Here is a 25772-nt window from a genome sequence, read left to right as displayed (position 1 = left end):
TAGAGAGAACTCAGAAAGAACTTTAGCAGAATAAAATCTAGACTCACTGCATCTGCTAGCTCAAGCATCTAATTGCCAATTACACAAGAGGGAACAATTTTAAGGATCCAATTTTAATTGGGTGATAACAGTGTGTGCGTGTGTGTACATACACACTGGACAGAATTATATTGTAAATGATAGCCAACATGTATTACTATATAGAGGCCTTTTTGCATAATCATTACTTTAAAATAAGTGAAAATATGTGGTCCCCATTCAGTGGTCTGTATCTTCTACTAGCACATGCCTCCTTCAGACCAAACTCACAAACATCATTCTATAGAATTATAATCATGAGTGCGTGCACACGTACACACACACACACACACAGTTGGTCCCTGATTTATAAGAGTTCAACTTGTACGTTTTTTTACCTTTGTGATGATACAAAAGCAGGCCCATACAACCATTCTTTTCTTCACTTTCAGTACATGAGAATTTCAACGGCTTACTCCAAAATGGGCTTTGTGTCAGCTTTTTTTTTTTTTCCAGTTGTTGGATGGTGTAACTATTCCAAGGCAAACGGGTAGGCGAGGCTGCGACACTGATGTGCTAGGTCTATGCATGTATCATTGCTACTGGACTTCTACTAAAGGGGTTCTGTCGGGGTTTTTAGCCCCCCACGCTCCCCCGACCTGCAGGAGAGATGGGGAAGGCACCCCGTGACCGGACGAGCCTAGAAAGGAAAGGGCCGGCAGACCACCCGCACCCAGCCCCCCTTTTACCGGAGGACAAACAGACAAGTCCAGAAGCTAAGTCAGTGCAAAGTCTCATTTATTTGAGGTAGATCCCACCATTAAATAAGGCACAGGAGCCAATCAGGTCAAAGATCGGCAGGAAGGGGAGGGGTGTGCACCTGTCTTGGGACTGTGAGGGGAGGCCTGAGCTGTCCGTCAAGGGGAGGAAGAGCCGGGGACCAACCCTAGAGGCGGCCAGAGTTTTCATCACAGCCCACAGAACCGCCTCCGGGTTCACTGCCAGGCGCCATCTTAGCCACACGTGGCCCCAGGGCTGGGAAACAGGCGGGGCCAGCTAGTTCCGGGCGTGTCCCACATCTCCCCCTTTTTGTCTCATTAGCAGGTGGCTGCCTTACTCGAGAGTGTGCCTGTCTTAGGTCGCCCCCCTCTGAGGATCTTACCCGTCATTGACTACCACTCTAGCTCTTCAGGCAGTCCTACCTGCAGGGCTTGCCAGCCCAGTCGAAGGAGTCGGGGGGAGGGATTGACACTCAAGAGGAGCCCTGTTATTTTCGCCTCACGCCTGTACATCCTGGCAGGGCCGTGGCCAGCCTCATAGGCTTCCCAATCGGCCTCTTGTAAGGCAGCGTATTGCTGTCGGACCACCATTAACTGAACAGCTCTGGCTCGTTAGTAGAGAAAGGGTAGGAGTGGATACCCCTGAACGAGGGGGTAGGGCTGGGCAACTGGAAGGAAGGGAGGAGTCTTGTACCCCATAAAGAGGGAAGGTGGAATGACCCCCCTTTTAGGCACAGTCAACAATCGTCGGCTAAGGTAGGGTTTGTTGAGCAAGTAAGTCTGGCTGCCTCCATTGTTGCCCACAATCGCTGATACATGCAGGCAAGTTTCCCGTCCAGGAAGGAGCAGAAAAAAATCCACCATGGTCTCTTCATTCCTAGAGAGAAACAAACAAGGAATCGTACCTCAAGAGGGGGTGCTCTTGGGTAGTTATCTTTGTTCTGGAGACCAGTATTTTAGGTCTCTAGCAGGTACCCAAATTGGGCTCGGCTCCCCGATCGGGAAAACGCATCCAAAGCCCCTCCCCACGCTAATAAGCGGGTCAGGACCTCGCCATGATCCAGTGGGGGGGGGGGGGTCCTTCCATCGGACTTCCACCTTTAAATATGGTGTCTGATCTGACCAATGCCTCTGAAAGGCCGTCAGAGGTTGGTCTTTGGAAAAATTTAAAATATTTAATGTAAGCATGGCTGTCCTTAACTGCTCATGGGGGTTGCTTCCCCCCTTTTTGTTTTATTAATTGGTCCTTTAGGGTCTTATTATGCCTCTCAATTATAGCTTGACCCCTTGGATTGTATGGTATTCCAGTGGTGTGTTTAATATTCCATATTTGAAAAAAATTTTGTAATGAGTTGCTTATAAAGCAAGGCCCATTGTGTGTCTTAACCTGTAGGGGTAGCCCCAGAATGGCAAAACATTGTAGGAAATGGCTTTCAGCATTCCGGCCCCTTTCACCTGAATGGGCAGTTGCCCAACGAGCATGTGAGTGGGTGTCTATGGACACGAATAGGACGACTGGATAATTGAGGCTTAATGGGGCAAACAGAGTCTAGCCTAAGCTCAGCCCCCAGAATCTGAAAGGGAGGTAAGGTCTGAACCTTGTCATTGGATGTGTGCAATCCTCTCCTTTGTAGGAGTGTCTGTAGCCTCCTATAGGCGGCGCCCAACACTTGGGCGTCCGCCGCCCCAATGTCATCCATATAGATACATAAAATAATATCTGATTGGCTCTGAAGGGGTTGTAGGACCTGTGACACATAATGTTAGACAGAAGGCTGGACTGTTAGCCATGCCCTGAGGTAGTACTACCCACTCATATCTTTGGTCTGGCCCCTGATAGTTAACCGAGGGGATGGAGAAGGCAAACTTGTCACGGTCCTGTGGGTCAAGAGGAATGGAAAAGAAGCCGTCCTTGATGTCTGTTACAATAAAAGTCAGATCCCGAGGAATGGAGGGGATCCACGGCAGCCCTCGCAAAGGGGTGCCCGCGGGAATCATCCGCTCATCAACTTTTCTTAGGTCCTGTAACATTCTCCATTTACCTGTAGCCTTTTGTATGACAAATACAGGACTGTTCCAAGGACTCAACGAGGTCTAATATGTCCTAGGATCAACTGTTCTGATAGTATTTCTTTTTATTTTTGTAGTTTGTCTAGGGGGAGTGGCCACTGTTCCGCCCACACGGGGGACCCGGGAGCCATCGAATGGCAGGGACGGTAGGAACAGTGGCCTCTAGGATTGGGGGTGAGGCCTCAAACGGGGGACAGGAACCTTCTGCCTCGAGGCCTCAAAAGGAGGATCTCCCCGATAGTTGCTAAGGTTACCTGACAGGCCAAATTGTTGTTAGTATTCCTCATCCTCCCAGAAATCACAACATATCCCTTGATGATCTGTGGTGATATCCGCCCCAGCTTCCCCCAAACATCCCGTCCCAGCAGATGAGCTGTTAAGACAGACGCCACCAGGGGGCGTACTGCTCCCTGACCACCACCTACATCCCTCCAGGTAAGCCAGTCCTTGGTTTCTTCAGACCTACTCTCAACCCCCACCCCCAACAACCAAGGCCCGGGGCTCAGCCTCCACTGTGGCGGAACCTCCTCTTTTCTTAATATTGCCCGGTCTCCTCCAGTGTCAATCAAGCATCGGGACCTTTTCCCCGCTATGAAGATGTCCATTTGGGGCCTAATTCCCGGGACTATTGGGACTGTCCAGTGGGCCCCAGGCGGGTCACTAGACCAGTCGCCTCCTTTGGGTGACGGGGCTGGAGGGCACCCCGCTATCAGTTTAAAGGATTCCCCTTAATGTCAAATTTGGACCTACAATTCTTTCGCCAATGAAATCCCTTCCTGCACCGGGGGCAAAGTGTTTTAGGCAGAGGTTGCCCCTCAGCCTGACCTGAGGGATGTCCTTGCGAGGCACCAGGTCTTACCCGGCCTTCGAGACACTCTCTGTTGAAGTGGCCCTGTTGGCCACACCCAGAACAGACCCCTTTGTTAGCTCCGCTGGAAGGGGCAAGGGCGGGCGCCTCGGTAAGTGAAGCAGTCAGCGACTGAGTCCGGTGGGCCCGAGCACTGACACCCTTGGTGGCAACTATCCACGTTTCCATAGATCGATACTTCAACCCTGCACAGGCTAGTTTGTGGACTGTGGTCATTCCATCCCACACCACACTCTTAATAAGCTGGTGCGGCAGGGGCCCAATAGGGAACGTACTTTCGAGGCTACTTTCCACCCTGTCGATAAAGGTGACAAGGTCCTCGGTAGCCTCTTGAGTAATTACTATTAAGGGCTTCGAGGGGCCCTTTAACCTTTCCCATGCCGCCAGTCCCAGGGCCCGCACCTGCTCTTCGTAGAGGGCACAAATAGCAGCCTGTTGGAGGCGTGTAGAGAACTGATCACTGGACCCCGACAACATTCCATAAGTTATGGGGACTGGGGGATCGGCAACTTGATTTCTCACAGCCTGAGCATAGCACTTGTCCTCAAAAATGTCACACCATTTTAGGTACAGCGGGCCAGGAAGTACGTCTTTAGTTAACCTTCTCCAATCTAGGGGGGTGTAAAGTTGATAGGCCAGGTCACGGAGGAGGCTTTTGGCCAAGCGCGAATTAGGTCCACCCTCGGAAACTGCCTTTCTCAACTCTTCAAAATCCTGGGCCTCCCAGGGCGGCCTATGGCCTCCCGGGTTAACGGTCACTGGGAAGGCCATCTCCTCCTGGGCAGCGGGAGGTCTGTATCCCCCGCATGCAAGACATTGCTCAGCAGATGCTTCCCTGGCCGAGTCGCTCCCCCTTGGGGGGTCTGGGGGAAAGCAAGCCTTAAGGGCAGAAAGGGTTGGGTAGACTCCGAAAGGGGGGTCCTCTCCCAAGTTAACTTCCCTCTTCCTCACCGCTTGTTCTACCAGGTCCCAGGTGGCCCAGTTGAAAAGACTGGCAGTGGCTAGCCAGGGCACGGCGCCCGCCAGGGTTTCCCAGACCTTTTCGGCTTGGGGGTCCGAGATCTCTACACCTCGGCTTTTGAGCATGAATCTCAGCACCTTAAGCTCCAGGTCATCAGGCTTAGTGTGAGACTGCCCCATCTTTTTGGGGTTACCTCGGAACTCGCTCGGCTTGACTCCCCGATAATTTCACTTTGGGCGCCAGCGGCACTCACCCCCACCTGCGGGAGAGATGGGGAAGGCACAGGGTTCAGCCCAACAAACACATCAGACATTGAACATACTGGGGCAACTGTCCTGCCCAGCTACAATAGACTAAGAACACTTCACACTCTATCATAAAACTTCTTAAGTCTGTGGCTGAGACTCGAACTCAGTACCTTTCTCACTTCTGCTCACCGGCTAGCACTCCACCAACTGAGTCTCATCTCTAGCCTACAAAGCATATTTTATAATAAAATGGGGGGGTAGGGTGGGATGGGAGCTGGGGGCTGAGGGGGTGGGGTGGGGCTGGGAGGTGGGGGGTTGGGGAGATGGGGGAGTGGGGGGTAGGGGGTGAGGGGGGTGAGGTGGGATGGGAGAGGTGGGGGTGGGGTGGGGTGGTGGGATGGGGGAGTGGGGGGTGATAGCCCGACCTCCTTACTGGAGAAGCAGCCGCCGAGGGGAATCCGGTGCCCTGGAGGGAGGCTCGCGGGGTCGGCGGCTCGCACCCGGGTGCGCTGAGCCGCTGGAGCCGCTCCGGGCCGCGTGCCGGAGTCTGCGAGGGTCCGAGCGCCGGGACGAACTAAAGCGTGCGGTCCTCCGTAGCACCGGGGGGCGGAGCAACAGCCTGGCGCCGGCGCCGTGGGCCCCGCTTGTCCCACCTCTTCCGGGCGGACGGCTCCGTGGTTAGGACTACAGGTCCCAGCATGCCGCGCGGCTCCGTGCGTCTTCCCCCCCCCCCCCCGGCCCTCGCGCGAATGGCCGCCGGCTGTCCCGCGAGGCCGCCGGAAGCCTCGTCGAGATCTCGCCTTCTTGGGCAGGGAAGTGGCCACGGTGGGCGAGGCGAGGCGGAGGGTGAGCTGTCTGGAAAGGCCAGCGGTGCTCGTGGACTGCAGGCCGGTCCGTGGACAGGGCGGGCGTTCCCGGGCGCCCACGTGGAGTCTCCGCCGGAAACTACATCTCCCAGCATCCTCGGGGCGCCAGCACGCCCTCTCCCGGCGGCCCTCGCGAGCGGCGTCCCGCCTTCACTTCCGCCCGCCCGCCGGCCCGCCCGCTGGGCCGCGCCGGGACCATGAGGCGGCCGGGGGCCTGGCGGCTCCTGCGCGCGGCCGGCAGCCGGGGCCGCGGCGTCTCCGCTCCCCGCGGGCGTTGCTCGCCGGCCCTGCGGAGAGGTGAGCGGAAGCCCCGGACGCCGTCGGGGGAGCCGGTTGGGCTGGGGGGTGCGCCGTCCTGGGGAAGGCGGGGGGCCACGCCCTCCCCTGGGCCCCGCCCGCGCTCCGGGCCGGCGCCGGGGGGGGGGCGGGGGGGGTGGGGGGGCGGGGGGGGGTGGGGGGGCGGGGGGGGTGGGGGGGGGCGGGGGGGGGGGGGGGGGGGCGGGGGGGGTGGGGGGGCGGGGGGGGTGGGGGGGGGCGGCGAGGACCGACGGGGCCGCCTCCCTCCTTGCTCTCCTCCGGGGGTCCCCGTCGCTTCTGTGGCCCGTTCTTGCCCGTGGAGAGAGAGAGGCCGCGGAAGCAGCTTTCGAGTCCGTTACAGCGGGGAGGGGGAGGGGACGGTCCATGGCTGAGCGCTCGCCCCGCATGCGCGGAGCCCTGGGTTCGAGTCCCCAGCCCCACAGACACTGAAAAAGCCGGAAGGGGCGCTGTGGCTCAGGTGGCAGAGTGCTAGCCTTGAACAAAAAAGAAGCCAGGGACAGTGCTCAGGCTCTGAGTTCAAGGCCCAGGACTGGCAAAAAAACAAATATATATATATTTTTACATATATATTTATATATATTTATATATATAAATATATATATATATATACACTGTGTCCTACGTAAGTAAATAATGCTTGAATGCAGCTGTTCTCACTCGAGCTCTCGCATTCTTAGAGAATCTTGGTCTCTTCACACCTAATACACTCGTATCCCTCCTCACCAATAAATATCTCTACCGGATGCCTATCATGTACTAGTAGGAGCTTACCTGATGACCACGAATCTGAAAACCCCTACGTAATCCGTGCAAGGACCTTAGTCATCCGACTCCCTTTTTGAAGACGCGTTAGTGAAGGTTTTGTAAGATGAGGGATTGTATCTGATGCCCCCATGGTATATTGTATTCCTGGTCCATTACTCCTTCCTAAGCAGTAGAACATGAGACGTTTCGGAAAACAGATCTACAGGCCTTCTAAAACTCCTCACTACTGTGTTATTTAACTTGCGAATCCAAGTGAGAATACATGCCAAAATGCCCGTTCCTTGAATTCTTCACCCAGCTTACTCTAGCGTCTCAACTGGAAAGTTAGCAATAAATATAAGCCTTTCGATTTAATGGGATGATTTTTACATGTTTTTGAAAGTAAATCTGGCCCTTTCCATCAACGAAGAGCTTAGTACAAGATAAGCCAAAGTTTGTTTTTTTTTTTTTTTTGCCAGTCCTGGGCCTTGGACTCAGGGCCTGAGCACTGTCCCTGGCTTCTTCCCGCTCAAGGCTAGCACTCTACCACTTGAGCCACAGCGCCGCTTCTGGCCGTTTTCTGTATATGTGGTGCTGGGGAATCGAACCTAGGGCCTCGTGTATCCGAGGTAGGCACTCTTGCCACTAGGCCATATCCCCAGCCCCATAAGCCAAAGTTTTAACCTGACATATGATTTAGCTCTGTATGCTTGCTAGGTCTCTAAATACTGAGTTTGTTTCCTAGTTACAAAAAAATAAAAAAAACAGAAAGAACCAAAATGAATTGACAGTTAAAGTTAAAGATTTGACACAGGTGTTTAAGTTCCGGAACGCTGTCAGGTATTAAGGACCTATTCCACTTTGAGATGGAAACATTAATTTTGGGTCATTTCATCTTATCCACTGTTATGAGACTGCCTGGGCCCCAGTGAGAACAGGAGTCACGATACCATACTGGGAATAGCTGAAGGGCTTTTCCAGTTCCTTCTTGATCGCCAAAGATGAACCAAACCCTCTAAAGTCCTACTGGCAAAAAAAAAAGAATCAGTACTTACCTTTTAGGAATAAAAAAATTAAATACAATAATACATGTCTGTGCTGGGCTTGGGGTTTGAACTCATGGCCTGGTGCTGTCCCAGAGGATTTTGCTCAAAACTACCACGAGCTCAACTGGCGTTTTGGTGGTTAATTGGAGGTGAGAGTCTCGAGTCTCATCCAGTTTCCTGCTCTGGCTGGCTTTGAACCATGATTCTCAGCCCCCAGTCTCAGCAGCTAGGATTACCGGAGTGAGTCACCACTGTTGGGCCTGGGTAACTGCAACCTTAGTCGAGTGAACCAATGCACGCTTTATTTCAGGAGGGCCAGGGTTTATATAAGGTTAGAAATCAATTTCACAGCTTCAAGGGTAAAAATTAATAGCATGTTATCCATCTCTAATACAAAAGCTTTCCTATTACAGGAGGAAGTTAATACAAAGATTGTTGATATAAAAACAAGGGATTATAACCAGTCAAGGCAGAATTCTAATTATCACTTAGGTCCTATTTCCTCAAGACTAATTAACTTTGACCATGACTTCTCCATTTACTCCTGTAGAGACTTTCCTATCTACAGTGAGAATCTTCCCCTAAAGGGAAAGTCTCCTCAGGGAGACTCTAAGCTGGGGAAAGGGAGATTCTCATAACAAAAGGTGGCTTCCTTTGGCCCGCAAACACAAAGGCCTATTAGTATGCTAATGAGGCATCAGAATAACTGCCGACGCCCAGTTTTCCACTGGTCAGAGAAGTTAATTCTCCAACACACCACCACCTGAATTTCTAAGTACAATCACTTAGGCTGAGACGGGAGGATGATTTGAGTTCTGGAGTTGAAGACTAATCTAGTCAACACAGCAAGGCCCATTTTCAGAATCAAAGCCTTGTTCATCATTGTATAGACAATGCCAAACAGTACCTTTCAACAAATACTTTTGGAGTATCTAGAATCCTGTTAGGTACTAGCGATCAACAATGAGCAAGCAAGAACAGATGTGATCTCTACCCTCCAGGACTTTATGGTTTAGCACGGGGTTATCAAATTTTCTATAACATATCACATTCTTGCCATATCAGGAGGCTGGGTACATAGATCTCATCTTAAAGAAAAACATACTAGCCTTCATGGGCCTAATAACTCCTCGTGAAAATAGCCAAGGATAATCCCATAAATCTGTAAGTAATGTTCCAATTACACTGTTTTGTTTACTAAAACTATTTAGAACAACAGATGGTGGCCACCTGAGGCAGTAGGTGGCTGGCCGTGGGCCGGTGGAGGAAGCTGATGAGCGCTCCACACGCAATAGTGCAGGGTACCATGGAAGAATGAGGAAAGGCCTGACCTTCAGGCTGACCCTTCAGTGGAAGAGACCTTGGGACTGAGTTCCGAGCAACAAAGAACAGGAGGGCTTTCTGAGTAGAGGCTCCAGAAAGAACAGTCCCCAGAAGGGAAAGCATTTGGCCTGCATACAGAATCCAAAAAGCAAAGTGGGACATGAGATGTGTTCTGCAAGGCTAAAGTTGATTCCAAAGATGAGCTTTCCTACTACATTTGTGAGTTAATGTGTGCTGACTAAAGTTAGAGGAACTGCTCATTTGCCAACTCTAAACGACAATTTTCCCAGTCCATAAAATGAGAATAAAGATTTGGTAGTACATATGAAGTATAAATATAATTACTGCTTCATTTTTCTAAACAAAAAGTAAACTATCGGGGCTGGGGATATAGCCTAGCGGCAAGAGTGCCTGCCTCGGATACACGAGGCCCTAGGTTCGATTCCCCAGCACCACATATACAGAAAACGGCCAGAAGCGGCGCTGTGGCTCAAGTGGCAGAATGCTAGCCTTGAGCGGGAAGAAGCCAGGGACAGTGCTCAGGCCCTGAGTCCAAGGCCCAGGACTGGCCAAAAAAAAAAAGTAAACTATTAATCAGAAATAGCTAATTCAAAGTTCTAAGTTCATTACTCCTAGGGCAATTACTACTGCACCATTGAAATCCCCCTTTTCCCTGTAATTTTTCTTCTTTTCCTACTTTGGGTCTGACATTGACATACAAAGACACATTTCTTTTTTTTTTTTTTTTTTTGCCAGTCTTGGGCCTTGAACTCAGGGCCTGAGCACTGTCCCTGGCTTCTTTTTGTTCAAGGCTAGCACTCTGCCACTTGAGCCACAGCGCCACTTCTGGCCGTTTTCTGTATATGTGGTGCTGGGGAATCGAACCCAGGGCCTCATGTATACAAGGCAAGCACTCTTGCCACTAGGCCATATCCCCAGCCCCAAAGACACATTTCTTAACCCTTCTAGATGGCACTCAAGCCAAAAAGAAGGCTGACAGTGCTGTTATGTGCTGTGAAAAATTGTTCCATCTTTTGCAACTGTGTACGCATACCTCTGATTGTACAGAATTCTTCTGAGTGGCCAGGCGCTGATGGCCTAAGCCTGTTATCCGAGCTTCTCAGGCTGAAATCTGAGGAGCCTGGTTCAAAGGCAGCCAGAGCAGGAAAGTCCGTGAGACTCTTATCTCCAGTTAACCAACAGAAAGCCAGAACTGTGTGACACCAGTGATTGCTCCAGGACTTAAATTTATTGATTTTATAGTAAAATATTGTGATCTGGTTATGTGCTTGAAGGGCTGCTGTAGGTTTTAAAGATACAGTAATGTTAAACACAAGGCGTCATAAGGGTTACATTCTGATTCAGAGAGACAAACAGCAAACAAGAGGAGAGCTGAGAACTCTAGCAAAATAGCTATGTGGATATGTAAAAAGAGTGGGAGGGTACAATGTTAAGTTTAGAAGGTAATATATGTAAAAATATTTTTATAATTCTCTGAGAAACTTCTCAGCACTGAAGAAAATTAGGCAGTTTCGGTGCTTTCCACTAATAAGAAAATTGAGGCAATGATGTACAAAGGATTTGATATTTGCCATATTACAATTTTAGAACAAATGTTAACGAAACACTTCTAACCTACCATAAGAAGAAAAGAAAATATTTGCTGCATGTTTGTTCTGTACAGAATAATGTCAAATTTTTCAGATAAAAGAGAGACCCAGCCAAGTCCCTCCATAAGTATCTTTCTAGCCTACAGATTTTTACCCAATGTCAGGCTGTGTGCTGGCACAAGGGGTGAAATGAATAATACCAGACAGAACTGATGTCCTCACCAGTTGATAGACTAGTGAGCAGGAAACATGTTTAAAAACAAAGCATTAACTTGTGTTAATTACAGAGCTCTTCATTCAAAGAGCTAGAACTGTATTTAAATAGGTGGAGAAAAACGTTTGGTTTATTTATCACTTATTAAAGAAAAATACAGCTTTGTCTTCTCTTTACAGATTTCTTGACTACTACAACTACGGGTGGATATGATAGGAGACCAGTAGACATAACTCCTTTAGAACAGAGGAAATTAACTTTTGATACCCATGCACTGGTTCAGGACTTGGAAACTCATGGTAAGAAATACAAATACTCCTTGGGAAAAGAAAATAACACTTATAAAATAAATTACCTAGTCAAGACATTTTTGCTATTATGAACAGTTAAGAGTAACTAAATAAGTGCCATCCATACAATGGAATCTTTTACACTCACTACTTCAACAATATTTGCTGATATTGGAAATGCTCGAGATAGGCACTGGTGGCTTATGCTTGTAATCATAACTACTGAGGAGGCTAAGATCTAAGGATCACAGTTGGAAGCCAGCTGAACAGAAAAGTATGAGAATTTTATCTCCAGTTAACTAGCAAAAAGCTGGAAGTAGAGCTGTAGTTCAAGTGGCAGAGCAATAGTATTGAGCAAAGACAGCTCAAGGACAGTGCCCAGGCCCTGAGTTCAAGCCCAAGGATCAGCACACACACAAAAAATTAATATGTACAAAATTTACCAGACAACAAAATAGTAACTATGTGATGTTACAGGAATGGAAAAGTTGATTAGTAAAACATGCTAGTCAGAGATACAGCTATATCAGTATGAAGTATTACAAATTAGGGAAACAAATATTTAATAAATGACTAGCTATTAGAAAAAATACACAATCTCCTTGGTGAAATTCTAGATAAGTACAAATCTAAATGTTAAAAAAGTTCTTAGGAATCCTTAAGAAATGTTCAGCTGTTTTGTTTTGTTTTTGGTAGACAGGTATAGAAACAAGCAGCATGCAGAAAAATAAGTACAAATAATCAAAAGTATATAGGGGCTGGGGATATAGCCTAGTGGCAAGAGTGCCTGCCTCGGATACACGAGGCCCTAGGTTCGATTCCCCAGCACCACATATACAGAAAACGGCCAGAAGCAGCGCTGTGGCTCAAGAGGCAGAGTGCTAGCCTTGAGCGGGAAGAAGCCAGGGACAGTGCTCAGGCCCGGAGTCCAAGGCCCAGACTGGCAAAAAAAAAAAAAAAAAAGATGGTTCATTTTGGGGCTGGGGATATAGCCTAGTGGCAAGAGTGCCTGCCTCGGATACACGAGGCCCTAGGTTCGATTCCCCAGCACCACATATACAGAAAAATGGCCAGAAGCGGCGCTGTGGCTCAAGTGGCGGAGTGCTAGCCTTGAGCGGGAAGAAGCCAGGGACATTGCTCAGGCCCTGAGTCCAAGGCCCAGTACTGGCCAAAAAAAAACAAAAAGTATATGTAGAGCTGGGAATGTGACTTAGCAGTAGAGTAGTTGCCTAGCATGCCTGAAGTCCTGGGTTCAGTTGCTTAGCACCACATAAACAGAAAAAGCTGGAAGTGGTGCTGTGGTTCAAGTAGTAGAGTCCTAACCTTGAGCAAGAAGAAGCCAAGGACAGTGCTTGGGCCCTGAGTTCAAGCCCCAAGACTGGCCAAAAAGAGTGTGAGAGAGAGAGAGAGAGAGAGAGAGAGAGAGAGAGTGTGTGTGTGTGTGTGTGTGTGTGTGTGTGTGTGTGTGTGTTCTTAGTCTCATTACCAACCAAGGAAATACAAATTTAGGTATAAATTAAAAGATGAAATGCTATCTTTAAACTAAGCCAGGTCTGTACTCATAAATAAAAGAGACTAAAATCCAATCAAGCCAAGGACAGTGCTTGGGCCCTGAGTTCAAGCCCCAAGACTGGCCAAAAAGAGTGAGAGAGAGAGAGAGAGTGAGAGTGTGTGTGTGTGTGTGTGTGTGTGTTCTTAGTCTCATTACCAACCAAGGAAATACAAATTTAGGTATAAATTAAAAGATGAAATGCTATCTTTAAACTAAGCCAGGTCTGTACTCATAAATAAAAGAGACTAAAATCCAATCTTGCTATAGAGATGGGAAATGTATCAAGAATTAAAATTATGGAGTACTGCTGGTGGCTCACACTTGCAATCCTAGCTACTCAGGAGGCTGAGATCTGAGGATCACAGTTCAAAGCCAGTCCAAGCAGGAAAGTCCATGAGACTCTTATCTCCAGTTTACCAACAGAAAACAAATCTAAGTGGAGCTATGGCTCAAAGTGGTAGAGTGCTAGACTTGAGAACAAAAGCTCAGGGACACCACCCAGGCCCTGAATTCAAGCCCCACAACTGACAAAAAGAAAAAGTATTGAGATACTTTTAGAGAGCAATTTAGTATGTCATTGTTAATGTTAATTATTTAAAAATGTAACAATTTAAACGTTGAAGAGGGCTGGGAATATGGCCTTGTGGAAGAGTGTTTGCCTCATATACATGAAGCCCTGGGTTTGATCCCTCAGCACCACATATATAGAAAATGGCCAGAAGTGGCGCTGTGGCCCAAGTGGCAGAGTGCTAGCCTTGAGCAAAAAGAAGCCAGGGACAGTGCTCAGGCCCTGAGCTCAAGCCCCAGGACTGGCAAAAAAAGAAAGAGTTGAAGAATATTATTCTAGTCTCTTGATAGAGATATGCATATTTTTAAAATATAAATCTATCTACAGGGTTTGACAAAGCACAAGCAGAAACAATTGTATCAGCACTGAGCACTTTATCAAATGTGAGCCTGGATACCATCTATAAGGAAATGGTCACACAAGCTCAACAGGTAATACACTTGGTTTTTTTTTTTATTATCACTTCTAACAATTTCATTAGATGATCTTGAGGAAGGGGTGAGGATACCTTTGGTAAAGTCGGTGTCACATCAAGATTACAGTAATCCACAGAATAGAATTTTGCAGTCTCTCATTATGTGAGATACGACTATTACTTGAATCATAGACTGTTAGTGGAACAACTTTTCCCTGTGGAAATCTCACTATAGTAAACAAGCTAATCTTTCTGTATAATACATTTTACTGCTGTCATTTTGCATTTCTATAATTTTCAGTCTTTCAAACTGAAAAGGCCCTAATAGGACGGGGAAAGACTTCACTGAAAGCCTAGAAAACATGTTTTACTTGACTTGATATGCAAATTAGTCAAATTACACTCCTTACTAAGACATAAGAGGCACGCTAGTTGGTATTTTTCATTTACTAGTTAGCCTAAGAACTTTGAAAAGTAGACAGAATTCTATTTTGTCACTGATGACTGGCTCAAGAGAGATTTGAATAATTTCATGAGTTTTCACACTGTGATGATATATATACGAAAGGTTATACCTTTATATAAAAGAATCAGCTAGCTGTGGCTAGCTGTGGCTCACGCCTGTCATCTGAGCCACTCAGGAGGCTGAGGTCTGAGGGCTGTGGTTCGCGGCCAGCCCAGGGCAGGAAAGTCTGTGAGACTCTTACCTCTGATTAACCACTAGAAAACTGGAGGGGCCCTGTGGCTCAATAATAGAGCCCCATCCTTGAGTGCAAAGCTCAAACACAGTGCCCGGGCCCCAAATTCAAGCCACACAGCTGACCCCAAGAAAAGCTAAGTGAGCTTCAGTAGAACAGTAATTCATGTCTGTCATCAAATAAATATAATTAAGGATGTTTTCCTCTAGTTAGTTTCAACTTTTAATTTTTTAACTCAAGCTTTTTCCCGCAGATAAATATTTCATGGACAGATAATATACTGCATAATATTAGAATCTATTGCATAAAATTCCACCCCTTTTAGGGTCATGGAGGATCACTAGCTTTTAAAAAGTATTTTACTATAATCGCCAATAGACTTTACAACTAAAACATGATGTTATTTAACTTACTTGAAATTTGTGCATGTTTTAGCCTAGCTCTCTTAGACTCAAAGCAGACTACTAAATCCACTAAAGAAAAAGTCAAGATTCACGTTTTAATTAATTCCTCTAAAGCTTCACTCTATCCTAAAAGAGCATATAACCCCATATAGGACCTACTGACAGTTTCAATAAATGAATTTACTTGTAAATTTTTTTATTTTTTTATTATTTTTTTTTTTTGGCCAGCCCTGGGCCGTGCACTCAGGGCCTGAGCACTGTCCCTGGCTTCTTTTTGCTCAAGGCTAGCACTCTGCCACTTGAGCCACAGCGCCACTTCTGGCCATTTTCTGTATATGTGGTGCTGAGGAATCGAACCCAGGGCCTCATGTGTACGAGGCAAGCACTCTTGCCACTAGGCCATATTCCCAGCCCCTTACTTGTAAATTTTTAATTTTGCATGTTATATAAGCAGTGAATTAAAATTTTATAATTTCTTGCTGCCAAGACCATTTAATCCTACATATAAAACATATTCAATGTAGGAATATCACTAGCTTGTTTTTTTCCAAAAAAACTTATCTTTTAAATTAAAATTCCGCTGTCTTTGAAGCCTACCCTTGCTCAGGCAGAGATCTCTAGGACAGAAGGTGCCATGAAAGACAGAGCTGCAGCAGGGAGCCATCAAGCTAACACATGACCCACACTGTCATTCCACAGTGAGCTCTGTTGAATGTGCGAAAGCGCAACAAAAATTACCAGCCATACTTCTGATAGGTTTTGCTGCTTAATAATAAAATATATTTTTCCATCTAATCTTTCTGAATATAGGGCTTTTTGATTGGCAATGTGTATTTAAATTAAGAATGCAGGGGCTGGGAACATGGCCTAGTGGCAAGAGTGCTTGCCTCACATACATGGAGCTCTAGGTTCAAATCCTCAGCCCCACATACATAGAAAACGGCCAGAAGTGGCGCTGTGGCTCAAGTGGCAGAGTGCTAGCCTTGAGCAAAAAGAAGCCAGGGACAGTGCTCAGGCCCTGAGTCCAAGCCCCAGGACTGGCAAAAAAAAAGAAAGAAAGAAACTTGTCCAAAACCTCATAGAAATGGCAGTTTGGGTTTGAACCCAGACAGGCTAATTCCAAAACCCACCTTTTCTTCTTCTTTTTTTGTCAATTGTGGGGTGTGAACTCAGTCTAGTAGGCACTGTCCCTGAGCTCTTTTGCTCAAAGCTAGTGCCCTACAACTTTGAGCCACAGCTCCACTTCCTGTTTTGGGGTGGTTAATTGGAGATAAGAGTCTCACGGACTTTACTGCCAGGGCTGGCTTTGAACCACAATCCTCAAATCTCAGCCTCCTGATAGCTAAGATTATAGGTGTGAGCCACCAGCACCCAGCTAAAACGCACACTTTTAACCTCCAAGAGACTATTTCTTATGAAAGTTGATTTTGAAGATGGATTCCTTCAACTCAATACCCTTTGGAGACTTGAGTTGTTTCTTTTTTTTTTTTTTTTTGGCCAGTCCTGGGCCTTGGACTCAGGGCCCGAGCACCGTCCCTGGCTTCTTCCCGCTCAAGGCTAGCACTCCGCCACTTGAGCCACAGCGCCACTTCTGGCCGTTTTCTGTATATGTGGTGCTGGGGAATCGAACCTAGGGCCTCGTGTATCCGAGGCAGACACTCTTGCCACTAGGCTATATCCCCAGCCCTTGAGTTGTTTCTTGATCATATATCTGAAATTGTTGTCCCTTCTGTTATCTAAAAGTCAAAGTGGGATTAAGGATCCTTTTATTTGGGCTTTGTTGTTTTATGAACTCTGTTAGACAAGATCCTTTTCAATGTTACACACTTCATTTTGGGGGGAAAGGGGGAAGAAAGATTAATGATAAGTCAGTAAGCTCTTGTCCAATTTTGAGAGGTTTAATGGCAGCAGTTATATTTACTCTGCTTTAAAACATTTCCATAAAAATGTCCCTCCCTCCTGCCGGGCACCAGTGGCTCACATCTGTGAGTGTAGCTACTAAGTCAGCTAAGATCTAAGGATCATGGTTCAAAGCCAGCTGGGGCAGGAATGTCCATGATACTCTGATCTCCAGTTAATCACCAAAACAATTCATAAGTGAACCTGTGGGCCATGTGGCAGGGCATTATTAGCCTTGAGCACAAAGAAAGCTGAGGTACAGTACTCAAGCTCTGAGTTCAAGCCCTAGTTCTGGCTCGAGAACACCCTCCCTCCCTCCCTCCCTCCCTCCCTCCCTCCCTCCCTCCCTCTCTCTCTCCCTGCCTCCCTCCCTCCTCAACATACATCCTCACTGCAGAGGATTATAAACATGGTAGTCAAAAGGATCATCTATGAGTCTCCTTGAACTCTTTCAGTTCTTTACCCTTTGCTACATTACATTATCCAGATACACCGCCCTATGAGTTATTAAATATACTTGGGTCATTCACTTTGATAACTATGTATCTCTACTCCTACCACATGAAAGCAAGGACTTTGTATTATTTCCTTCCTTCTTTCCTTCCTTCTTTCCTTCTTTCCTTCCTTCTTTCCTTCTTTCCTTCCTTCTCTCCCTCCCTCCCTCCCTCCCTCCCTCCCTCCCTCCCTCCCTCCCTCCCTCAGCAGTGTTAATCCTTGTAGCATGTTAACATATTAAGTTTCTTTAAAACAACCCAAATATGTCACTGGACTGTTCTTGTTTTCTAGGAAATAACAGTACAACAGCTGATGGCTCATTTAGATTCCATCAGAAAAGACATGGTCATCCTAGAGAAGAGTGAATTTGCAAACCTGAGAGCAGAGAATGAGGTGACATAATTGATTACTGATAAAAACAACTGATCTCACAAGTGTCTTGATGAATATGTTAATGACACTAAGTAACTTTATGCAGTTATTTAACAAGTTTTAGATTAAAAATATTCAGTTACCTGACCTACCTAAGTTAGTTCTTTATATACCAAAGAATAGCACATAAAAGGGAAAAGCTTTGAGATTTATACATGTACAGTTTCTAATACAGCTCATCATAGAATGTTCCTAAAGGTGAAAGTAATATTTCCCACTTTGATCCTATACAATTTGTCACTTAAAGAGAAAAATTGTAATTCTATCAGAAATTGTTCGCTAACAAGTCACATCATTTTTTAAAGTAGAACTTAAGACAAAATGCGTTTAGTATCTTATAGCAGTTACTTCCTGAATACTGTGGTTTGTTCTTTTATCTTTATTGTAATCTGTATTAGAATGCCATAGATGCCCCCTTTGAATGTTCAAGTGGCAGACAGCCTGCCTATCAACCACAAGAACCTGAGTTCTAACCCTAACCTAGTGTTTGAACTGCTAATCTAGTGTTTCATATTTTATAAATAAGTCATATTGTGACTTTTGGCTTGCTACTAATTACATGTAATTTTCTTTTGTTTAGAAAATGAAAATTGAGTTAGACCAGGTTAAGCAGCAGCTGATGGTAAGTGAAAATTTCTCCACTTAATTTCAAAACAAATATTCATTACAAGATTATTTCAAAAATACTTGTTATTTTTAAAGCATGAAACCAGCAGAATCAGGGCAGATAATAAACTGGACATCAACCTTGAAAGGAGCCGAGTAACAGATATGGTAATGTACTTTCAAATGTTCTTGTTTCTTTTTAGTCTTTTTTTCACTTTTAAAACTCTTGCTGCTTCATGTTCCTTAGTTTACAGACCAAGAAAAGCAACTTATGGAAGCAACCACAGAATTTACCAAAAAGGTAAGGAAGTATATAAAAATTTCTCTTCCGTATACTTTCTGTGCCTTGTATAACTGCTCTTATGTGTATCCATTTATAAGTTTAGCTTTTAAATAGCTAGCCCTAAAGAATCCATTATTCCCATATAGCTATTGTTTCCTGTACTTATTTAGCAAAGCTGCCCCGGGTATTTGGTGTATAGCAGCTGGGACATGGAAGCATGAATTAAGCTTTCTGAATAGCATACTTAACCTAATTATTTTTACATTGGTAGTAAATTTTTTTGTGTGTGTATGTGTGCCAGTCCTAGGACTTGAACTCAGGCCTGGGCACTGTCCTGAGCTTTTTTGTTCAAGGCTAGCAGTCTACTTGTGGCTTTTTTGGTTAACTGGAGATGAGAGTCTAACAGACTTTCCTACCTAGGTTGGCTTCCAACCATAATCTTCAGATCTCAGCCTCCTGAATAGCTAGGAGTACAGGTGTGAGCTCCCTAGCTATAAATATTCTTTTAAAGATAGATTTTCAACTAGTATTTTAAATGAATGTACAGGATTAAATGATTATCTTAAATATTTTAGCTATAGTGAATGTTGATAAATACATATTACATGCCAGATACTATTTTGTGTATTTTATTCTCTTAATTCATTAATCTTCATGTCAGCTGATGTTACATAGTTACTATTATTCCCACCTTCCCAATTTGAAAAATGAGACACAAAGAGGTTAATAAATAAGCTAATAAATGATAAGAGATAAGAACTGATATTCTGGGCTGGTAGTGTGGCGTATATGGTAAAGTGCTTACCTAGTATACAAAAGGTAATGGAGTTCAAACCTCAGTGTAATGGTAACTTACATACATAATCTCTATGGTTTGAATGAACTCCAGCTTTCTGTCTGTCTCATCTTTTTCTTAAAAGTTAAAAGCTATTTGACTTACTAATAGAAGAGACACCACTCCTGCTCAGAACTTAATAGAAGGGAAGGTCATATATGTACTTTCAAGGATCCTATTCTTTCTTCTTTGGGCCAAAGGATATCAGGAACAAGGAAAATCAGCAAATTTTCTCAAAATTACAAGCCCTAGGAGCAAAATTTCTGTTTCTCAGTTGTAATCTAACAGGCTTAGGTAGGTTGGCACTCTTGTGAGGTTTCTAGTAAAATATGCCAGTAATGTGACAATCCTAAGATCCTCAAATTTGAAAATTGAATGTGATTTGTCAGTTGGCTTGATGGGATTTTTTTTCTTATTTCCATTACCTGGAGTTCATTTTGATGAATATTTTATATGATCAGATGCATATAGGCATTGTGCCTTTGCATTCCTCCCCAAAGAGTGTCCTTCTTTGGTCTCACTGTGTGTGAATGCCTAGAATCCTGTATAATTTATCGTGTCCTGATGTATTTTAGATCTAGCTTCTGCGTATGAGAGGAAACATGCACCATTATCTCTCTGATCTTGGTTTACCTCTCTCAACATGATTTGTTCTAGGTCCATCCATTTCCCTGAAATTGTCACAATATTATGTAATGACTGTGTCGTTGTTTTTAAATAACAGTATGCTTTTTATTAGATTTCCCCATAATTAGCACATAAGTAAAATTTCCTAATAAAATGCTTTTGTCCATAATATATGTGATTATTTATTCTTACTGCAGGATACTCACATCAAAAGTATTATTTCAGAGACCAGTAATAAAATTGATACTGAAATTGCTTCCTTAAAAACATTGATGGAGTCTAACAAGCTTGAGACTATTCGTTATCTCGCAGGTAAGGTTGTTTGAGAGAGAGAAGAATTGTTGCCATTGTTTGCTCTGTAGTGCTTGACAGATCCAGTTCCAAGACATGGACCACTCTGTGACGCAGTGATAGGAAAAGAAAAAAGTGCAAAATAGTACAAGGATAAACTGAGTAGTCCACAATGGAAAATTTTATTGCTTATGCTGTTCTTTAAAGTTGTGAGTAGAATTAGAAAGATCACTAAAGTAAACACAGGCTGTTAAAAACCAGTTAGCAAAGGGAGAGGGAGAAGAGGAGAAGGCAAACAACCTCTTACCTTGTTTTAGCCATAGAATCCTTTCAAAGAGGTCCTAAGCATATCTTTCAGCACAGTTACTACCCAAAAATGAGATTATATATTGCCTGATAAGCATCATCCAGGTGTCACAGTATAAATAAAGATAACAGAAACAACTTTGGAGTCAAAAACACCTAGTCTTGAGTCCTGGCTCTCCACTTGTTAGTACTTGTTAGCACTTGTTAGTGAGGATAGTATCACCACTTCAGAGAGTTTTATTTATGGTTAAATAAAGTAATGTATGCAGTTGCTCAGCACATTAGCATACTACTGGCACATGGTAGATACTCAAGGCTACTGCTCTACCACTTTGAGCCACAACTCCCAACTGCTGGTTTTCTGGTGATTCACTGGAGTTAAGAGTCTCACACACTTCACTGCCTAGATTAGCATCGAACCACAATCCTCAGATCTCAGCCTCCTGAGTAGCTATGATTACAGGAGTGAGCCACCAGCACCCAGCTGACAAGACAGTATTGTTATTCTTTCTCTTCAAATGTCCAGCTTACATGGGTTTCTTAGAGGAACCTAATCCCATTTCTTTTTCTTTTCTTTTTTTTTTTTTTTTTTTTTTTTTTGCTAGTCCTGGGGCTTGGACTCAGGGCCTGAGCACTGTCCCTGGCTTCTTTTTGCTCAAGGCCACTCTGCCACTTGAGCCACAGTGCCACTTCTGGCTTTTTCTCTGTGTATGTGGTGTTGAAGAATCAAACCCAGGGCTTCATGAATATGAGGCAAGCACCCTACCACTAGACCATATTCCCAGCCCCTAATCCCATTTCTTAAAATAAGGAAATCATCACAACCAAGTTTCAATATGGAGTGTAATGAAATGGGACAATATACCTCCTGAGTAGCTAAAATTAGAGGTGCGGCGCTGAAAGTTTTTTTTTTAAAGAGACAGGTTCTCATTTTGTTGCCCAGATTGGCCTCAACTAGCTTGAAATATGGCCAGGTATAACTGCGCCCATGCTGAAAAGGCAATTCAAATTTTCTTGGGCTAGAGATGCAATTTAGCTGAAGAAGGCTTTTGCTAAGTATGTTTAATGCCTCAGCACTTTGAAAAAAAATACTAATTTTTATGCAGGTAAGAGTTATATTCATTTGTGTTAGGAAATTTGAATTTATAGTTCTTAAAAGTAATTTTTAGGGGTTGGGGATATGGCCTAGTGGCAAGAGAGCTTGATCCCATACATGAAGCCCTAGGTTCGATTCCCCAGCACCACGTATACAGAAAACGGCCAGAAGGGGTGCTGTGGCTCAAGTGGCAGAGTGCTAGCCTTGAGCAAAAAGAAGCCAGGGACAGTGCTCAGGCCCTGAGTCCAAGGCCCAGGACTGGCAAACAAAAACAAAACAAAACAAAAAAACTGTATGCTGTAAACCAACTGTACAACTCATGGGGGGGGAATTGAGAGAGGGGGTGATGAGGGAGGAGGTAACAAGTCAGATAAAAAAATGTATGCACTGCCTTACATGTGAAACTGTAAACCCTCTGTACATCACTTTGACAATAAAGAAATAAAATTTTTTAAAAAGTAATTTTTAATGTTAATGACTTCACTGTTTAAAGATTTCTAAGAGACATGCCATCTACAGTTTAGAATTATCTTATTTTTTAAAAGTATAGGAAGCTTTTAAGAAAAATTGACCCTACTCCTGCCTTTTAAGAATATCTTTAGGGCTGGGGATATAGCCTAGTGGCAAGAGTGCCTGCCTCGGATACACGAGGCCCTAGGTTCGATTCCCCAGCACCACATATACAGAAAACGGCCAGAAGCGGCGCTGTGGCTCAAGAGGCAGAGTGCTAGCCTTGAGCGGGAAGAAGCCAGGGACAGTGCTCAGGCCCTGAGTCCAAGGCCCAGGACTGGCCAAAAAAAAAAAAATCAGGGCTGGGGATATAGCCTAGTGGCAAGAGTGCCTGCCTCGGATACACAAGGCCTTAGGTTCGATTCCCCAGCACCACATATATACAGAAAACGGCCAGAAGCGGCGCTGTGGCTCAAGTGCCTGAGTGCTAGCCTTGAGCGGGAAGAAGCCAGGGACAGTGCTCAGGCCCGGAGTCCAAGGCCCAGGACTGGCCAAAAAAAAAAAAAAAAAGAATATCTTTAATCCCTAGGAAGACTATTGGAGATGTAGAGGGGATGTAGGCAAGGTAACTAAAAGGAAGCAATAGATGGGGTAAATATAATCAAACTATGTTGTACATGAGTATACAAATATTACAAAAATTTCCCATTTCTTTGCACAATTAATAGACTAATGAAAACAGGAAGTAGAGCATGGGCATTGTGGTACACATCTGTAATCCCAGCACTTCCTAGACAGAAGCAAGAGGTTCATGGGTTTGAGGCTAGCCTGTACTACATAGTGAATACTTAGTGAAATACTCAGTCTTTCAAAAACCAAGTGGTAGGTTCTAACTTAGTGGTAGAATCTTGCCTAGTGTATGGAAGGCACTAGATTCAATTCCCACTAACCCCATACCAACAGAGAGAGAAAGGGAAGAGAGATCCGGAGAAAAAGAGAAAAGAATATTTTACCCTTAATTTTCTTTTTTTGCCAGTCTTGGGCCTTGGACTCAGGGCCTGAGCATTGACCCTGGCTTCTTTTTTCTGGAGGCTAGCCTTTGCCACTTGAGCCACAGTGCCCCTTCTGGCTGTTTTCCATATACGTGGTGCTGGGGAATCGAACCCAGGGCTTCATGTATACAAGGCAAGCACTCTTGCCACTAGGCTATATCCCCAGCCCTTACCCTTAATTTTCTAGAGGACAACAGGCATAGGGTAGACATTCACTTTGCTATGTTTTTGTTATATAAACAGAAATGGTATTGTTCTGTTTATCTCTGCAAAGTGACTGCAAGTAGTACTTAACCTTTAACATCGTTGTGTTTTCTCCACAGCCTCCGTGTTTACTTGCCTGGCAATAGCATTGGGAGTTTATAGATTCTGGAAGGACTCCTAATGCTCCTACTGCTGCTGCTGACTTCTTAGAGCACTACATCAGGACAGATTGTCTTTTAACAGTGTCAGTTTAGCAAACATTTACTACAGGATTATTCAAAGTATGAATGGACTGCTGAGAAGTATTTTATCTTTATTTTACATGCTGTTATTTTATTATGTTGAAAAGCTATCATCCAAAATCTGATTTATATAAGACAGAAAGGTATTTTTGTCTCTAGAGTTGTTTGGTAGTTAAAAACTTAAACAAGAGTATTGTGTTTGAACAGCTTTGTAAATCAAGTAAGGTTTTGTTGATATCTGCTGCAAATTGAAAATACTCCCTCTGTACATACTGACTGGCTTAATTTTCCTAACAGCTATTGCACAGTTAAATTTTTATAGAAAATAAAAACTTACTATGACCAAGTTTTTTAGCTTCTTGAAAGTGTAGGTTTTCTTTCTTTTTGTAATCAACATACAGGTTCAACTCCACAGTCTATTTCAAAATAATACGTCTTCCACTGGAAGTACACCACACCTAGCATGAAGTCCACAGTCAACTTCAAAATAATGTGTCCTCCACTGGAAGTACATCACACCTAGCATGAAGTCCACAGTAGCTCTGTTTATCTGTTTATCTTATTGTAGTTTAACAAATGAAATACAAGAATAAAGTAGTAAGTACACCATACCCATTTTTATTACCTATAACGTAGTTTGGGGGGTCAGATCAATTTTTGTTGGGAGATGGAAATATCTAAAATGAATGGCCCTGTGCCTCAAAACCATACCTTTTTTTAGCATAAAACAGCTGTTCTTGTATATGACTTCCTGTACTAAGCTGTAAGTTCTTAAAAAGGCTCTAACTATTAAATTCCTATGGAATAATATGAATCTTATCCATGAGTAAATATCAAGGATGTAGGCCAGACTTTGAAATATTTGAAACATTTGATTATGGATATGCTGAAACATTTGATTATGGTTATGCTAACAACATATCATTTATACTGAGTTTCTCAAACCACTATACCTCTTGGGCATTTTCTGTGAATGGTAAGATGCTCTATAAAGGATTTGCTGCTTCACTTTGCTTCACAGTCATGTGGGGACCCTGAATCACAACCTCACAACCTGCCCATTTATACTACGGTGACAAGACAGACCAGGCTACACTATGCAAGCACCAGTCCTGAGCCTGGGAAAACCTTTCCTTGTCATTAAGATTACATTGCTTATTCTGTAAAACATTTAAGAATTTAGAGTGAAGAGTAAAGAGGTAGGAGAAAAAAAAGAATTTGCATATGTAGTAAGTTATTTTAAAATATATATATATATATATATTTTTTTTTTTTTTTTTTGGCCAGTCGTGGGCCTTGGACTCAGGGCCTGAGCACTGTCCCTGGCTTCTTCCCGCTCAAGGCTAGCACTCTGCCACTTGAGCCACAGCGCCGCTTCTGGCCGTTTTCTGTATATGTGGTGCTGGGGAATCGAACCTAGGGCCTCGTGTATCCGAGGCAGGCACTCTTGCCACTAGGCTATATCCCCAGCCCAAAATATATATATTTTTTGTGCCAGTTCTGAGGCTTGAACTCGGGGCCTAGGCATTGTCCCTAAGCTTTTGGGGGGTTTTGGTTGTTTATTTTTTTAATTTAATTTTATTGTGTCAAGGTGATGTACAGAGGGGTTACAGTTATATACGTAAGGTAATAAGTACATTTCTTGTCAAACTTATTACCCCCTCTGTCATTTTTCTCCCACTTTCCCTCCCCCCAAGTTGTAGAGTTAATTTCCAATGTATTGTCTTGTGAATTTTGCTGTTGCACAACTTTACCCTTTGTCCTTTGTCTCAGCGTTTTGATTTTTCTCTTCCCTTACCTAATTCAGATAAACATATATACAATACCCAGGGTATTGAACTCAGGGCTTAGGCACTGTCCCTGGCTTCTATTTGCTCAAAGCTAGCACTCTACCACTTTGAGCCACAGTGCCACTTCTGGCTTTTTTTTTTTATTATATATGTGGTGCTGAGGAATTGAATC

At 44.4% G+C, this 25772-nt stretch overlaps 1 protein-coding gene across 1 annotated transcript; it reads left to right on the top strand.

The window, feature by feature from the left end:
* The first annotated feature begins 5992 nt into the window (after positions 1 to 5992).
* On the top strand, positions 5993 to 24157 carry Ccdc90b (coiled-coil domain containing 90B). The gene is made up of 9 exons (XM_048360729.1): positions 5993 to 6107; positions 11245 to 11364; positions 13803 to 13906; positions 17678 to 17779; positions 18399 to 18440; positions 18521 to 18592; positions 18672 to 18725; positions 20367 to 20481; positions 23688 to 24157. Exons 1-9 carry the CDS (start codon positions 6008 to 6010, stop codon positions 23747 to 23749), a joined length of 771 nt encoding a protein of 256 aa, XP_048216686.1. The 5' UTR covers positions 5993 to 6007; the 3' UTR covers positions 23750 to 24157.
* The last annotated feature ends 1615 nt before the right edge of the window (positions 24158 to 25772 follow it).

Source organism: Perognathus longimembris, chromosome 13 (genome assembly GCF_023159225.1).
Source record: "Perognathus longimembris pacificus isolate PPM17 chromosome 13, ASM2315922v1, whole genome shotgun sequence".
In the NCBI taxonomy this organism is placed as follows: domain Eukaryota; kingdom Metazoa; phylum Chordata; class Mammalia; order Rodentia; family Heteromyidae; genus Perognathus; species Perognathus longimembris.
This window is presented reverse-complemented; position numbering and strand designations above follow the sequence as displayed.